The 17,233-nt window shown below is 50.2% G+C and overlaps 7 protein-coding genes across 7 annotated transcripts; 4 read left to right on the top strand and 3 right to left on the bottom strand.

The window, feature by feature from the left end:
• Positions 1-558: 558 nt before the first annotated feature.
• On the bottom strand, positions 559-1,716 carry APUU_21667S (uncharacterized protein; the record flags this gene model as incomplete). Its single annotated transcript, XM_041700445.1, has 3 exons — positions 559-1,341; positions 1,400-1,470; positions 1,530-1,716. 3 exons carry the CDS (start codon positions 1,714-1,716, stop codon positions 559-561), a joined length of 1,041 nt encoding a protein of 346 aa, XP_041553429.1.
• Positions 1,717-2,521: 805 nt separating this feature from the next.
• Positions 2,522-2,968, bottom strand: APUU_21666S (uncharacterized protein; the record flags this gene model as incomplete). The annotated part of the gene is made up of 1 exon (XM_041700444.1): positions 2,522-2,968. One exon carries the CDS (start codon positions 2,966-2,968, stop codon positions 2,522-2,524), a length of 447 nt encoding a protein of 148 aa, XP_041553428.1.
• Positions 2,969-4,052: 1,084 nt separating this feature from the next.
• Positions 4,053-5,690, top strand: APUU_21665A (aldehyde dehydrogenase; the record flags this gene model as incomplete). The annotated part of the gene is made up of 4 exons (XM_041700443.1): positions 4,053-4,513; positions 4,565-4,958; positions 5,009-5,466; positions 5,546-5,690. The coding sequence occupies 4 exons, from the start codon at positions 4,053-4,055 to the stop codon at positions 5,688-5,690; spliced, it is 1,458 nt and encodes a 485-aa protein (XP_041553427.1).
• A 313-nt stretch (positions 5,691-6,003) lies between these two features.
• Positions 6,004-7,388, top strand: APUU_21664A (uncharacterized protein; the record flags this gene model as incomplete). The annotated part of the gene is made up of 2 exons (XM_041700442.1): positions 6,004-6,475; positions 6,562-7,388. The coding sequence occupies 2 exons, from the start codon at positions 6,004-6,006 to the stop codon at positions 7,386-7,388; spliced, it is 1,299 nt and encodes a 432-aa protein (XP_041553426.1).
• Positions 7,389-8,158: 770 nt separating this feature from the next.
• Positions 8,159-10,558, top strand: APUU_21663A (uncharacterized protein; the record flags this gene model as incomplete). The annotated part of the gene is made up of 1 exon (XM_041700440.1): positions 8,159-10,558. One exon carries the CDS (start codon positions 8,159-8,161, stop codon positions 10,556-10,558), a length of 2,400 nt encoding a protein of 799 aa, XP_041553425.1.
• A 1,739-nt stretch (positions 10,559-12,297) lies between these two features.
• osm1 (putative fumarate reductase Osm1) lies at positions 12,298-14,465 on the top strand (the record flags this gene model as incomplete). Its single annotated transcript, XM_041700439.1, has 5 exons — positions 12,298-12,331; positions 12,399-12,467; positions 12,574-12,811; positions 12,875-14,310; positions 14,368-14,465. The coding sequence occupies 5 exons, from the start codon at positions 12,298-12,300 to the stop codon at positions 14,463-14,465; spliced, it is 1,875 nt and encodes a 624-aa protein (XP_041553424.1).
• A 497-nt stretch (positions 14,466-14,962) lies between these two features.
• Positions 14,963-16,027, bottom strand: APUU_21661S (uncharacterized protein; the record flags this gene model as incomplete). The annotated part of the gene is made up of 1 exon (XM_041700438.1): positions 14,963-16,027. The coding sequence occupies one exon, from the start codon at positions 16,025-16,027 to the stop codon at positions 14,963-14,965; it is 1,065 nt and encodes a 354-aa protein (XP_041553423.1).
• Between the last annotated feature and the right edge of the window lie 1,206 nt (positions 16,028-17,233).

The raw sequence follows: 17,233 nt of genomic DNA, 5'->3' as shown, positions 1-17,233 counted from the left end.
GGTAAAAAAAAATTGGTCGTATGAAATGCGCCATAATTATAGAAGGTCGTCAATCGTCAATGTCTCGATCTTAAATAACGTCCAGATGAACCATGAGCGGCGCTTCTGGGGTTAAATCATGATTTGCGGTCCTATTCCAGTGCCATCATAAACAATGAAGGTAACCAAGGTGTAAACAAACGTCTTCTTCATATGGCCGCGGGCTCTGTTCAAGAGATGGAGGGAGCCGCGGCTAGCGGCACCATGTCTCTGCTGGAAGTTTGCTGGAGCAATCACTGCTCACCTAGATAGTCCTGCTCAGATATCTAGAGGGCACCTAGGTAGCAGGGTCACGCTGAGCAAAGATCCAAACTCTCTAGTCCTCAGGAACGATAGGCCGTGGCTAGATGGTTCGGTACGTAGTTCGTCGAATCGATATTGGACGGCGTAATGTGGTATCAACAAGGCAATTGCGAGTGCGGGGGTGAATCGATGAAGGATACTAGTCCCAAGCTCCCAGGAGGGTCTGATATAAAGATGTGAAGAGAATGAAAAGAAGGTAGGATAAAAGTGACAGGCTCAAGTGTGCGAGCGAATTGGCGCCGCACCAGCCTGCTCAATATCGATATCTGTGCGAACTTGGATATCCAGAGGCCCAAGATTGTTGGGCGTAGGTATATTGGTAGTAGACCGTGAGTCGGACTTATCTTCGAGCTTGAAGAACTCTGAAGCAGGGGACCGAGCACTCGAAAGGGCAAAATGTGAGCTTGTGACATCAGTCTTGATATAGTAAGGTGCGGTTGCTTTTCGACTGCCGGACAGCTTCAGTTTCGGGAATAAACCACGGATTATCGGGAGGCAGGAACAAATAAGCCCAATGGATGGCTCTATATGTGTCCACAGTGTTGCCTGATATACAGTATATGTGATATCGACGGGGCTGATCCAGAATAGTACGACAATGCGGTAGATAGAAGCGAAGCAGACGAAACCACCTAGGGCAAAGACGCCGTTCAGCGCGAGCTTGTCTTGCCAGGCGCGCTGGAGGTTCCAGATCATTGGCACAGGGAGAGCGAGAATGACGAAATCCATTATAACGTTGAATATCTGGTTGACGATAATAAACTCATTGCTGTCGAAGCAGGTGCCGTTGATCGAGTGGTCCCAGTAGGATCTCAGTGGGCGACATTGGAGGCCACAGGCGATAAAGATGGCAGCGCCCCATAAAGCGATTAGGGTGTTGATGGCGAATGAAGCCCATTGAAAAGGTTTGACTGTGAATACGCGGCGGTAGAAGCAGACGATGGAGATTTTGATAGCGGGACTGAGGAGGAAGTACGTAAATTCGTTTGCGAGGAAGATCTGGAGGATAGAGTTAGGGAGAGTTCGATTGCCGGAACACAAAAACAGTGATACGTACTTTGTAGAAGTTCTTCATGGTTTCGTCGCTCAAGTCTTCCTGGTGAGACCCATTGCCACCAATAAGTACCCCTGTATTGAGGTCAGCGAGACTTGAGGTTATATTAGGGGTGCGATAACACCTAACTTACATAGGATAAGTTCAACCAACATGGCAAGTAACAGTACCGCCGAAAGAAAACAAAGATAGTCATCTATGTCGAAACGGACTCTTCTCTTGTATCGAGCAAAGACACGGAGGCACACAGCCATGATGGACAGCCCGACTAGCACCGTGACAGTTGCTATTATATCGCCGCCCCTTTTGGTTAGAGTCATCTTGATGATATATTAAAAGATTGATGACTCAGATAATATTAATAAATGAAGGAATGAATGAAACAGCCGATGGTCATCGGGTGTTCCATCAAAGTTCGTATAAAAGGAATGGACGCGGCCTTCGCCTATATTTGGCTTGGCCGACTGAATCAAGTGCAGTAGAGGAAACCCCAGACTGGACACTATAAATGAATGAACTGTCTGGAGGAAGACGAAAATCTTGAGAAGAAGGGAGGTGTTTGGAAGAGGGTGGAGGTCCCGGCATATGTACTGCACTTGCTCCAGTATGATGAAACCTACCAGAGTATAGTTCTCCAGGTCAGTCAATCATCCCAGGTTCCTAGCTCTGAGGAAGATCCCTTGGAACCCCTCATTGTGGGTGGAACAGATAGGGGTGGAAATGTTGCAGTACATATCAGGAGGTTAATAATTGGGCGCTGGATTAGGAAAATCCAGTGTCTTCTCCGTAGGCGATGTCGGCTTGCCGTGTTCGATTTGGGCACGAGTCAAAGACCCAGGAGATATTGACTATTAAGGACATTATTGGGTGCAGTTGAGCAAATTAACCGGAGCGTCGTCATTCCTCATTGTCCAGTGGATTCCCGAACTGACATGCCTGTCAAGTTGTGTCAACACTGTCAAGTTGTCAGAAAAAGATCGACGGCACTACTTTGCCCGGTCAATAGATTGCTGCATGAACCACGGTCCAAAAGTAAAGCTAAGGTTCCGCGCCTCGTGGCAAGAGAGCGACGATCATATCAGGATCAATACCCTCAGCCCTGAAGCCTGCTCCCTGAGCGCACAACTATTGGGTTATAGTTCCAACCCCAGAGCTTTTGGAGACTTGAGGGTCTTGCAACTCCATTTTTCTGGAGAAGCTGGCTGGGATGGATACAACCGTCAATATTCTCTCTGCTTCCAAATTCCTGCGTGGGAATATGCTGATATCCTGCAAAGCAGGACCAGGCCGGATAGGAGCGGACGATGGATCCACGGGTGAGACGGCAGGGCCTGGTCGATTGTTGACAATTGAAGAACCACAATCCCGAACCGTTCGCATGTTTGAGAACCTTGAGAGGGTTCGGGCTAGGTGGTCGGCACAAGTAGGTATGAAGGATTGCCGATTGAGAGCTGAAGCGTGTACGCCATACCTCGCTGCCTCGTTGGAAGGTTTCGTGCGAGGGACTCGGAACTTGAGTTCTCCAATACTTGCCTTTTGATCTGCAGTCACAAAGTCCAATAGTGTTTTCATACGGTTAAAGTTGCCAAACCTTGGGTTCCATGTTGACGATTGACGAACAACGTGGTGTCAGTGTCAGTGTCAGCGTCATTGGTCTGGTTGACAGACCGGATAATGTTGATCTTCACTGCCGAATTATTTCTCCTCCAACTGTCACACCGCACCTCAAGTTTCTCAACTCAACTCAACCCGCCCTCTGGCTCTCTCGGCCGAGGGCCGCTGGTTGTCAATCAAATCTGCCCCTTTCTGTTGTATATAATATGTACAACAAACTAGTACCTTACCCCCACTGTCAAAGCCTCTCCGGATTCACTAAGACGGGTCGTCTAGCTTGTTTTGAAGTGTTGACCGTTGAGGTGTTGATTGCACCTGGGATCATCGGTTGGTATACTCGAAATGTTAAGAGTTGATTTTGACTCCTGCACTTTCTCTCTTGGGCTTTGTGGATCGCTGACAATGGGGTAAACTAGTGTATTCTTCAGACCCATCCGCTAGCAGACGCCGTACTCCAACGTTGGTGATACAGTGATACTTGTTCTGGGAAAGTTAAACGGTCCCCGAATTCCCGAGTGTTTGGGAATGCAGACGCCGATACAGTAGCTGGTAGCATATGGCGACACGTTTGATCTATAAGGATATGATACCCGTCCTTTTTCTGTAGACGATTCTGTGCGACAATTAAAGGTGGACCATGATTCTTCGGCCCTTGGAACGGCCCACCAGACTATTGTTGCGACCTGCCGAGTACACTCACAGAATTGAACCGAGCCAACTCCACGTTCCTGCGTCCCCTATTTCGCCTATGGGGTTATAATATGAGAGTTAAGTAATAATGGCGGCCCATAGTTAACTTATTGCTCAGGAGTCCGGGAGACACGGAGGCCAAGAAGAAGGGTCACTGAGAGCGCCGCGGATACGAATCCTCCAACTAGAACTTACATTGTCAATCGTATTATCATCTCCTTCTAGACCAAGTCGTGATTGCATGGAAACATCAAGTGCATACTACTGTTCCGCTGCTTGTATATCGCAAATCCTTTGACCTCGCCGGCTTATCAATCTTATCAGTCGTTGTTCGGCTTCAGTCCCACTCATCATGGCAGCATCAACCCCTCCTTCGGTGATTCCCTTGGTCATCAATGGAAAGGAAGAGCTTACTCCCTCAACGTTTGACGTGATTAGCCCTTACACGAACAACAAATGCTGGGCTGCGGCGTCTGCCTCTCCTCAAGACGCTGTTCGCGCAGTTGAAGCTGCTGAAGCTGCTTTCCCAGCATGGTCGCAAACCAAACCGGTTGTCCGACGAGATATTTTGCTTAGGGCTGCGGATCTTCTCGACAGTAGACTTGAGAAAAATGCCGAATTTATGCGAACAGAAATGGGTGCAGATGCAGGCGCATCGCAGTTTTTCGTTGTTCCCCTGGCAATTCGCATGCTGAGGGAGGTCGCTAGCCGCATCACTTCGATTTGCGGAAGTGTGCCTGTTGTAGAGGAGGAGGGGCAGAGCGCAATTATCTATAAAGAGGCCATGGGTGTTATCTTGGGTATTGTACCATGGTATTGTCTCATCAATTCTCAGTGGTATTGAAATGTGGACTGACCATGTAGGAACGCACCGTATGTGTTCGGTGTTCGATCTGCTGCTTGCGCCCTTGCTGCCGGCAATACAACGATCTTAAAGTCATCTGAGCTCACACCGTGCTGTTACTGGGCACTGACCCGTGCCTTTCAGGACGCCGGGCTACCAGATGGATGCCTTAATCTAGTGGCGTGTCGACCTCAGGATGCAGCCGAGGTGGTTAACGCTATGATCGAACACCCTGCCGTGAAGAAGATCAACTTCACTGGAAGCACGGCTGTGGGCCGAAAGATTGCTCGGGCTTGTGGGCAGAACCTAAAGCCCTGCCTGATGGAACTAGGCGGAAAGAACAGCTCGATTGTGTGTGCGGATGCGAATATTGAAACGGCCGTCAAGTCTGTAGTAGGCGGAGCCTATTTGAATGTATGAGCAACCCAGCATCTCGGGCGGAATATCGAACTAACACCTCGCAGTCGGGCCAAATTTGCATGGCTACAGATCGAATTCTTGTGCACTCATCAATCGCGCCTGCTTTCGTTGATGCCCTAAAGGGAGCCCTCCAATCAATGTCCGACCCTTCGTCTCAGCCTCCAACACTAGTAAATGTTGCGTCAAAGGCACGCGTTCAGCGCCTTATCGAGGGAGCCATCGAGGCTGGGGCCCATGTCATCCACGGGTCCGTAGCTGCAGAATCCGACGCAGCGCAACTCGACTCAGGAGTCCGCATGCCACCTGTCCTCCTAGGTGGGGTAAAGGAAGACATGACCGTATGGCAGGAGGAAGCCTTCGCCTCTTTGGCAGCATGCATGGTTGTTGACAGCGACGACGAAGCTATCCGGATTGCGAATAGCAGTGGGTATGGATTGTCTGCAGCGGTCTTCACCGAAGATCTGCGAAAGGGCCTAGCCATGGCTAGGAAGATTCAGTCTGGGTAAGTTAGACTCCTTATATGTCAAATTCCTTAATATGAAATATGTATATCCGGGACGTGATGCTAACATGACTTGCAGTGCTGTGCATATCAACAGCATGACGATCCACGACGAGCCGGTATTGCCACATGGAGGTGTCAAGAATAGTGGTTGGGGGAGATTCAATGCGTCCGCAGGCCTGGAAGAATTTCTTGTGACGAAGAGTGTGACTTGGATGGACTAATAGCAGTGTCCCGAGTAAGCTAGTCCATTTATTAACTTGTGAATTTTAACGATGATAACAGAACTGAATGGGAGTATATCTAGACATTGACTGAGGCTGTTAGTAATAAAACCTTGACAGACAATTTGTCTTGCACATTTTCATTCACCACCATACATGTGATAATACTGAACTTAAAGTGTGCTTGGTTAGTTTAAATACCCAAAATCACTTTACTCTCATTTACTGCTCCCCTCACCCTCCTCACCCTCGTTCTTCCATATGGCCATCAAATCTGTGTACGGGCACCGTTTCAACTTGAGCACACGCCAACATGTTAATGAGCCTACCGCACGAGATTATACTTCTGGTGGCAGAGCACCTCTCTGCCTCTTCGTTAAGCACTCTTTCACTTACATCAAAAGCAACCCGTGATATTCTGTCTCATGAACTTTACAAGCGCTCAACCGACTATGAGAACGGGAAGTGGGAGCATCCCCTGATCTGGGCCGTGGAAAAGGGGGGCATGACCATACTAGAGAAATTGATTCCATACAACAAGACACTCATGGCCACCGCCGCGCTACGAGTAGCCACTGACCTGGGCAATGAGGAAGCGGTTGCCATACTTATCAACGCAGGTGCGGATCCGTTTTATACGAAGCCCATCACGAAACAGGAAAGAACCGGGCACCATAAGCAGGGACGACGTCGGTACACCTTTGCTCGGACAAGTGACCTCGGCCATGTCAACATTATGAGAATACTGTTACGGCATCGGCCTTATATGATGAAAGGCTCTACAAGTAACTTCTTTCTTCCCACCAGTAGACCACCACCGCCTAGTTACTCTGTTAGAATGATGCTGATAAAATAATAATGATGTATACAGACCAGACGAAACCTACAGACGAGGAGCTCGAGCCTATCCACTACGCATTCAAAAACGCTTTCAGGACGGAAAACCTTGACGTAGCCGATCTCATTATTACCGAGACAGTACTGTCACCATCCAGGAGCACTTACACGGAGCTATTCAGCTATGCTTTTAAACGAGGCAATATGCCCGGAATGTCGCTTCTCTACAATAACAGGCATCAGTTTAGCGGCGGTCCCGATAAAGACCTGGAAGAAAAGGCGAACCTAGGATCTGTTTGCATTTTGGACCACGACCATGAGTTCGTTAACTGCATCTGGGGACGCGGGTCAGTTTTGCATAATCTGGTTTTCCCGAATTCCTGGTACACCCACGACGAAATCGAGTATCCCGTCGAGGATATCTTCAAGCTGCTAGTAGGCTGGGGGGCAGATGTTGAATCGCCTGAGTCGATTGGTGGCCATAAGCCATTACATACCGCAGCCCGAGTAGGGGACCTCCGCCTTGCGAAATGTCTGCTCGACCACGGCGCGAATGTCGACTCGCTCGATAAACTGGACACATCCCCACTTATCCTTGCGGCTCGGATGAAGCGGTGTTCAATGGTTGAAATTCTACTTGAGTATGGAGCAGACGTGAGTCTGCAAAACGCAAGAGGGAATACGGCGCTGCATCTGGCGGCCTGGGATCTTATTTACGGTCATGATCCTAGACAGATGTGGCAAAATGATGTAGTAAAGGTTCTCCTTGCGTATGGCGCTGATGAGCACGCGGTGAACTGGATGGGGGCAACGCCGTTTGAATTCGGGCTGATGAACAAGGAATTGAAAATGACGCGTTAACTGCCTCAATAATTGGAATAATTCTCGGTATGCAAAGATTGCACAGAATTGATACTTTCACGGGTTTCTTTTGGCATGTTGGTTGGGGATTCCCGGCCCTACTCGTACTACCTAGGGCTTGGTCCTATTAAAGAAGAATCATGGATTAGGACTCTTTGTTTGAACAGTCACCTTTTACCAGCCAGTATCGATGACCGCAGGTCTTTTATTCTATTGATAATCCATGAAGGATCGTTTCAGAAGTCTTTCTTTTCCTACCTTCAGAAGTACTATAGGTATACGCGTCAAGGCGTTGGTTGCCAGCTGGACCCTCCTTGTATAAAATAGTATACAACCGAAGTAAATAACTAGATACCGAAGAAACAAAAAACAATACCCACAAACCAATCAAGCCACCTCTATCTTTATTCCAATTCGCGGCAATTATCCGGACGTTCTGATCCCTGCAGGATATTTACCACCAATAAACTCAGGAAGCCCGAGAACACTTCCCCAGATCGAGCTCTTCTCCGGCGTACCCCAGCGCTAGGTGCATTTAGCATAGAGAATCATTTGAATTGGCCTATTCGATAAAAGATATCAAAGTCACTTAGTGGACATGAGTTCAGAGGAGAAACGGCCCGTAGTCCGCACCTAACACGGTCCGAATGAGCTCTTAACAATGTCTACTAACGCAAGCCATCATAATAAATCGATCCTCCGCGCAATTCTCACAGAAACGCCTAATACCAAGCCGACTTTTTGGTTGTGCGCGAAGAAGTCAAGTCAAAATGAAATGGAAGGAAATATGGCTGGGCCTTGCAGCCCTTACCACAGCAATAACACTCAACCACGAGTACGAATTCAAGCCCGTCTCCGTCTCCGGTGGAGGCTACATTACGGGTATAGTCGGGCACCCGAGAGAGAAAAACCTCCTATACACACGCACAGATATCGGCGGCACATATCGGTGGGACGCAGACTCAGCCCGCTGGATCCCATTGAACGACTTCATTAGCGGCGCTGACGAGAACCTGATGGGCACCGAGAGTATAGCGCTGGACCCCACGGATCCGAACCGGTTGTATCTAGCGCAGGGCCGGTACCTGAGTTCGAATAATAGTGCGTTTTTTGTATCCGAGGACCGCGGGAAGACGTTTGATGTTTACCCGGCGCCGTTTGAAATGGGGGCGAATGAGTTGGGAAGAAACAATGGGGAGAGATTGGCAATTAATCCGTTTAATACGGAGGAGCTTTGGATGGGGACGAGGACGGCAGGGTTGATGAGGAGTGGGGATAGAGCGCGGACGTGGACGAACATGACGAGTTTTCCGGATGCTGCTACTAATGGGAATGGGATTTATTTTGTTATCTTTGATCCGATGAATGAGGGGACTGTCTATGTTGGTGTTGGGGTGCCGAATGGGCTCTACTACACCAAGAACTCGGGGAAGACTTGGGGGTCTGTTCCTGGCCAGCCAGCGGTGTGGGATGATGGTGTTTTGGTATTTCCAGATGAGGCACAGCCTCAGAGCACTGGGCCGCAGCCTATGAAGGCTGTTCTGGCATCAAATGGTGCGTTATACGTGACATTTGCTGATGCGCCTGGTCCGTATGGTGTCACCTATGGGGGGGTATATGTTTACAACACTACTTCGTCTGAGTGGGCTAATATCACACCGAACGCCAATAATTCGTACCCGGCCCCATTTGCCAACCAGACATTCCCGGCCGGAGGGTTCTGTGGGATTAGCGTTGACTTAAAGGATCCAGATACCCTCGTGGTGATATCCCTGGATCGTGATCCTGGCCCAGCTCTGGACAGCATATATCTCTCTCATGACGGCGGAAGATCTTGGAAAGACGTATCACAACTTTCGACGCCATCAGGTTCAGGCGGGTTCTGGGGCCATCCAATTGGAGAGGCCGCATTCAAAGACGGCACCGCTGTTCCCTGGCTAAGCTTCAACTGGGGTCCTCAATGGGGTGGCTATGGTGCACCCTCACCGATTCCCGGGCTGACGAAGTTCGGGTGGTGGATGACGGCCGTACTCATTGACCCTAGAGACTCTGACCATTTGCTGTATGGAACTGGAGCTACCATCTGGGCGACCGACAACCTGTCTAGTGCTGATGGAAACAAGCCCCCAGACTGGTATGTCCAGGCCCAAGGCATAGAGGAGTCTGTTGCACTAGCCATGGCGAGTCCAAACGGCGGAGACTCCCACCTTCTAACGGGACTGGGTGACATCAATGGGTATAGATATGGCGATCTCGACATCCCCCAGCCAATGTTCGACCTACCGGTGTTTTCGAACTTGAACGCCCTCGACTGGGCCGGTCAGAAACCGAGTAATATTATCCGTGCTGGTCCTTGTGGACATAATTATACTGACGGCTGCGGGCTTGCTGCATACTCAGCGGACGGCGGCAGTTCTTGGACAAAGTTTGCCACTTGCATCCCTGGAATTGAGAGCGACTCTTCGAATCCAGGGACCATAGCCATCGATGCTTCGGGAGAGCATATTGTTTGGTCTTCCGCGATGACGACGTACTGGTCGACCCTGCAAGCAATCACGCCGCGATCCAATGAATCCGGTCCATATGCCACAGACGACCTAGGGCGGACTTGGGTGTCTCCAACCGGATTAAATACCCAGACACCTAATATTAGTGCCGATAGGGTCCAGCCGAGAACATTCTACTCTTTCACTGATGGGGTGTGGTATATAAGCAGGGATGGTGGCCTCTCGTACCACGCTTTCCAGGCCACAGATGTTGGGCTACCAGAGTACCCTGGTGGGGTGCCGATTGCAAATTTCAACAGAGCAGGTGAAATATGGCTTGCGCTTGGCGACTTAGGGATTTATCATACCCGTAATTCTGGAATGAGATGGACCAAGATCACTGGGCGTGGCGTAACGGCAAGGCAGTTAACAATTGGTGCTGGCGCGCATCGTTCCTCGAAACCAGCGCTGTTCCTTCTCGGGAAAATCGCAACTAAGGGGCCTTATAGCAAAGATGGGGTATATCGATCGGATGATAATGGGAAGACTTGGGCACGGATCAATGACGAGAAGCACCAATATGGTGGAGTTGGTATGGTTCAGGGAGATCCTCGGGTGTATGGACGTGTTTACCTGGGTACTGGAGGCCGTGGTATCATCTATGCTGATATCAAGGAAAGCTAGGGCAGGAGCTGAGGAACCAGCTGCTTGGATAAGATAATGTCATGACGTCTTGGGTGTCGGTGAATCTCAATCTAGGACTTTCAGTCTTCGAGACAATATTTCGTAGAGCCAGGTGACAGGTCTTTTGGGCCAATATAACCAAAGTGAACAAGTGGACAGATATTATTGGTCTTGCCATTTCATGCATTCCCAGTCGCAAAATTTCCGGCAAAATCATACGATCGAGGTTATACCGATTCAAATCCATACAAGTAGTCCGGCCTTGGCCCCATCTTAGAGCTCGGTGTGAATCCCGAACAAGGCGCCGTTGGGGGCTCGGGAAAATGAACACCGAGACGCGAAGAAGTCTTACAGCTCAATTTAATCGGGGAAGTGTCCGGCGAGGCTTGGAACCTAGAAACCATGACAGGACCCGGAGTTGGTCAACTTGGCTCTTCACCGTCTGTTCAGTGTTTGTTTGCCAAACAATGCACAGTCGGCAATTGAGCCTTCCCAAGTGAGCCTACGAATGGGGCACTTGTCAGGTGATTTCCGGCATTTGACGTACGGCTTACATCATGATTTTGAGTAGCCGACAGGGCACGTGATCAATTGCCGATGGGTTATTGTGTCTCATGGACCGATATACTTTCATGCAGCTATAAGATATTGTTTAGCCGTGAAAACATGCGCATAATGCATGATTTGAATGGGTTGAGCGGAATTGTGCGGCAACAATTTGGTGCCGTTGCTCCACTGTCATTGAGAGCCCGTGCTCGGTCCGAGGTACTCAATCGGTGCTTGAGAGATTGGAGCGAGACTGACAGTAAAGGTGAAGGAGCTCAGGAGGTAAGCAGCGAGCGGAATTTTATGTGCAAAGCTATTCTCTACAGTGTAATTATTCCATCCCGGGGTCGCTCGGTACTCTCGGGCTGGTAGTAATCCCCGGTCAATGCTGCTCAGACAGACCCAGATATCGTCACATCAGACATAAAAGGCTAGCAGCTTGGGCAATCCAGACTCCGTCGCTGTGATCCAATGAAATGAGCTACGATTACATAGCTGGAGATTTCCCTATGGAAAGCCGAGGGGACGACGACGACACGCCTGGAGTAAGGCTGGGGTTTTGCATGTGAAACCTGAGCATGTCATCAATGGCACCGAATAACCTTCTAGAAAGGGGGCTTTGTCCAATGGACAGGGTGCATGTGAAGTTTGAGAACTGATGATCCAAAGGTCGATCAGGCAAGCATGCGCAGCATGTTAGAATAAAGAGGGGATCGATGATGATGATGGGTCTTGATGTCGACATTGGATGGACAAACCAGGACGCGAGAAATGGGTTTTACTCAGAGAAGCCCACTCTCCCCAGAGTCCCATCGCGAGCTTCCGTCCCCATACTCCCGCCAAAATACGGGGAACGAGAACATAGAAACTCGACAACCGCGGAGAGAGGGATACAAGAATAAAAATAGTAGTGCGCGTTTATTATACTCAATCCGATAGAATGCAATATTAAATAATAACTTACGTTGCACATTCGGGGTGGCTAAACGGTCGGCCATAGCAGTCCCGTACCGTTTGGAAGCCCGTCTGTGAGCCTCGGCCGAAAAAGCGACTTTCTCCCCCGTCGGCTTCTGAACGGTTTCCTCTCTTAAGTTCTGCTTCTCATCCCTCCGCTCGTCTTCTTTCTTCACTCTCCTACCTTTCTTCCCCCGTCTCTACCCCATCTTATCCTTTTTTAACTTCACATTTCAATCATGGCCCCTAGAGTAATTATTGTCGGTGGTGGATGTGAGTTGCCTGTCTTTCTCTCATGACGTCCTGTCCCCGCATTCACTGACCATCTTGCGCCTCCCAGTGTCCGGACTTAGTGCCGCCCACACGGTCTACCTGAACGGTGGCAATGTTCTCGTTCTTGACAAGCAAGGTATGTCGCTGAAGTCCCCTTACTCGATATGTTCGTCGTAGGCATCAGTCCGCGCTTCGGGGAACATGCATTCCAGTTGCGAACAACCGAGGCTAACCTTCTCCAGCCTTCTTCGGTGGCAACTCAACAAAGGCTACCTCTGGTATCAACGGTGCTCTCACTCGCACCCAGGTTGATCTCGGTATTCAAGATAGCGTGAAGCAGTTCTACGATGATACCCTGAAATCCGCCAGAGACAAGGCTCGTCCCGACCTCATCAAAGTCCTCACATACCAATCCGCTTCCGCCGTCGAGTGGCTGCAGGATGTCTTCAACCTCGATCTCACTCTCGTCTCTCGTCTCGGGTAAGTCATGCGCTGATTTCTGCCCAAGCGATTTATAGTAGCGTTGCATGCTGACCCTCGAAGTGGCCACACCCAGCCCCGAACCCACCGTGGTCACGATGCCAAGTTCCCTGGTATGGCCATCACATACGCTCTCATGCAACGCCTAGAGGAAATCTCCGAGGCTGAGCCCGACCGCGTGCAAATCATCAAGAAGGCCCGTGTCACTTCAATTAACAAGGATGGTAACACTGCTACTGGCGTCACATTCGAGGCGGATGGCGAGACCAAGTCCGCGGACGGTGTGGTGGTGTTGGCTACTGGCGGTTATGCTGCTGATTTCGGCGACTCATCACTCCTCCAGCAACACCGTCCCGACACATTCGCACTGTCCAGCACTAACGGCACTCACGCCACCGGTGATGGCCAAAAGATGTTGATGTCCATTGGTGCCAACGGCATTGACATGGACAAGGTCCAGGTCCACCCTACAGGTCTCGTTGACCCTAAGGACCCTACCGCCAAGTTCAAGTTCCTTGCCGCCGAGGCCCTCCGTGGTGAGGGTGGTCTTCTCCTTAACTCTGACGGCCAGCGATTCTCTGATGAGCTTGGCCACCGTGACTATGTCTCCGGCCAGATGTGGAAGGAGAAGGAGAAGGGCAAGTGGCCCATCCGCCTGGTCCTTAACAGCAAGGCCTCCAAGGTTCTTGACTTCCACACCCGCCACTACTCTGGCCGTGGTCTGATGAAGAAGATCAGCGGCAAGGAGCTTGCTAAGGAGATTGGCTGTGGCGAAGCTGCCCTCCAAAAGACCTTTGATGACTACAATGCCATTGCTGATGGCAAGAAGAAGGATCCCTGGAACAAGCGCTTCTTCCACAACCTCCCTTTCAACGTTGATGACGAATTCCACGTTGCCCTCATGGAGCCCGTGCTGCACTTCACCATGGGTGGTATCGAGATCAACGAGCGCGCCGAGGTTCTTAACTCTGAACAGAAGCCTTTCGATGGCCTCTATGCTTGCGGTGAACTTGCAGGTGGTGTTCACGGTGCCAACCGTCTCGGTGGTTCTTCTCTGCTTGGTTGTGTCGTCTACGGTCGCGTGGCTGGTGACAGTGCTAGCCAGCACCTTTTCAAGAAGCTCATCACTGGCGGTGCTTCTTCCGCCCAGCAGCGTCTGGGCCAAATCTCGCTGCACATTGACCCCGCTACCCCTGGCAAGATCTCTGTTGAATGGAATGGTGCTCAGGCTTCGACCGGTACTACCCCCGCTGCCTCAACGGCAGCTCTCCCCGCTAATGCTGATGCGCCTGCTGAGACATCCAAGCCGACGACTAAGCCCAAGAAGTTCTCCATCCCCGAGACTGAGTACTCGATGGAGGAGGTTGCCAAGCACAACACAAAGGAGGACATGTGGATCGTCGTCAAGGGCATCATTCTTGATGTGACCAACTGGCTGGATGAGCACCCCGGTGGCGCCAACGCCCTGTTCAACTTCATGGGGCGTGATGCGACAGAAGGTAAACACCCACAACCCACTTATATGATATAGAATACAGCGCTGACGAAACATGCAGAATTTGAGATGCTCCACGACGACGAAGTCATTCCTAAATATGCTCCTCACATCGTTATCGGCCGGGTGAAGGGTCAAACTCCTAGTCTTGAATATTAAAGCATGGATAGATCGGGCATATCATAAAAAAAAGAAGAAAACCCTACAATGACTACTTGGATACATACCCTTTTCTTTTTTCTACCTACTCTGTGATGTCTTGGTTTTGTCATGATACTAGCTATGTTTCTCTGTAAGATACAATCTACTTTTCTTCACATCTACTATTTAGCTTTCCTTGTGTAGTATTCTACTTGCTTCTTGCTTCTTGCTTCTTGCTTCGACATCGAATCTTACTTGGCAGTGTCACTCAATGCGAACTAATTCCATGATGTTGCCTGCCTCGGCTATGCAAGCAGCCGCCCTTCTCGGACGAAACTCTACTATGACGGGATCTCGGGAACATTAAGATTAAAGATTAGATTAGATGTCCGATGATGTCCATATACCTAAATGGTCCAAATAATCTATTTTCACTTACACGGGGTATTGTATACATAGTACTAGTGGTCACAGAGGACATAAGCAGACATAAGTTGTGTTGACAAGTTCAGGTATCAATGCTGCATATGGCTCAGAATCATCTTCAGTCGTCGAACAGCAGGCCCGTCTTCGGTGCTGGAAGCATCCTTATTGGACTCTATTTCCTTGGCAGCCGCCTCCAATGTAGGTCGTAAGTAGCCCCAGACCTCGTCGTGGTATTTTTCCTCCACGGAGATCCAGTCCGCAGCGCCAGGCAGACTTGTCAAAACCGTGTCTCGGAGGGACGTCGCCTGACTCGTACTCGGATCTGTCGCTGAGGCCGCAGGAACTGTATCTAGGAATGACCCAATATCTGGGACGAGGCTGAGGGGATTAAGTTGGCGAGGTTGATCGGTGTTGTTCTGGGGTCCTGTTGACTCGGGTAACTGGCGTCGGAACGACTCGATCATTTGGACCTCGTCTGGGGTGAGGTGAGAGGGCAATAGTTCTGTTTCAAGGTATTCTGGAGGCTCGTTCGCAGTGGGAGGGAAATCCGGATCGAAGTTTTGATCGCTAAGAATCGAGATTACGGCCTCGCCGTCGGATGGAACTAAGGTTGGCGTCGCTGTTGTGTCATCATGGTAGCTTGTAAAATCAGGCCCTAAATCTCGCCCTCTTCCTTTGCCCTTCCCCTTGCCTTTATCAAAATCATCAATCGTCCCGGCCAGGTCTCCACCGTATGTGTTCTGGAATTCATCTTCCGTGAGCGCAGGTATCTCAACCCCTCCGGATTGCGTCGTGGAAGATGATTTGAAGGTTTCCGCAGGCCGGTGGAAAGGCTGGTCGCGCGATGAGGATGAGGAAGGGCCAATTGTTTCTCCGTAATGTTCCGCGGCTGCTAAGGCTGACGAGGATGAAGATGATGTAGCCTTGCTACTGTCTGAGAGCAGATGCGCGGTATCACCGGAGGAAGCAGACGAGAGGAATGCATTCCGGGCAAGTCCCGAAGCTGAATTCTGAATCCGTGATGCTAGAGATTGTTGATTTTGGTAGCCATTTTCAGAGTCCGTAGGGGTGTTGTCGCTATTGTTGCTGGGCTTCTGTTGTGTATTTGGACGGCCACTATTGTCAGAGCTACCCCGCTTCTGGTGATCGGACATGGCTTGGATGAGCTGGGTGGGGAGTCGGTCGGTCTGGTCGGAGCGGCACCGCCAGGAGCGGAAGGCTATGAAGGAGCGGCAGAGCTAGCAGAATCCTTCTAAAGAAGCTTGGAGACTGGTAAGAGCAAGGAGGAGCGAGGTACAAAGTCGAGTCTTGCCGGTAGCTTGAACGACAGCTATTACGGTTCGGGTCAGAGGGACCGGAATGAGTAGGAATGGTACAAGAAGAGCATGTGAAGAATACTATGTACGTCGAACTACAATCAAAGGATTTTTGGGTTACAATTGATACTATCGTCAATTAGAGCAGTGTGTTCAACTCAAGATCAAGGTCGCGGCGAGCCAGGTGTACGCAGGCCAGTCATCATAGCATGCGAACGGCGCACTCATAGAAAGTCGGTCGGGTTTTGTGAACAGCGTGGGGTGCTACATCAGGTACTGACGGGACGGGGTTTGGGGTGGAAAGCAAGATCTACGGAGTAATTGTGTAGTATTATATTTCTGGGAACACCGGAAAGCTATGTATGTTCAAGACTCCCCGCCTTACTCCGTAGTCCTCAGGCTCAATAGACCGGGCGAGGTGCTGGAGTGACGAAGATGGTTGATGTCAGCGCCCACTCTGGCGGTTGGGTTTACGGGCAGCCACTGCCAGTCTACCACTCCGAGACCACGACTTTCTCCCCACCACCACCGCAACGGGTCTTTCCAAACCGCCTCACCTCAGGATTCCACCATCCCCGTCATCATCCACACCCCTCCAACCCCGAACAACGCCCACGCTCGTTCTGCTCATCGACAGGTTCCATCATCTGTTGCTGAAGACCGTGGTTGTTGCCGTCGCTGTTTGTTCGTCTGTTTTACGGCGAATTAATACTGGCTGTAGCCATCTTCACCACCCAAAAGGATCACCAGAAGACGAAAAAAAATTATTCCCTCTACCAACAACTCCTTCTCTTCGAGCCTTGTCAGCTCAGGCTGTTAATCATCTGCATTCGCTAGCCTGCAACTAACTGATTAGCCCTATTCGGCTCTGTTCGTTGTTGAGAGCTCGTTCCACCTCCTGCCCCCGATTTGGCTCTCTAATCCTTCCATATCTCCCCTCGAAGCTCGTTTGCCAGAGCTATTCGCCTTCGCCATCGAAGTTATCTATCTCCTTCGCCACATTTCAGTTCGCGAATCACACACATCCGAACCCGATCGATTCCT

Source organism: Aspergillus puulaauensis, chromosome 2, assembly GCF_016861865.1.
Source record: "Aspergillus puulaauensis MK2 DNA, chromosome 2, nearly complete sequence".
Classification (NCBI taxonomy): Eukaryota; Fungi; Ascomycota; class Eurotiomycetes; order Eurotiales; family Aspergillaceae; genus Aspergillus; species Aspergillus puulaauensis.
This window is presented reverse-complemented; position numbering and strand designations above follow the sequence as displayed.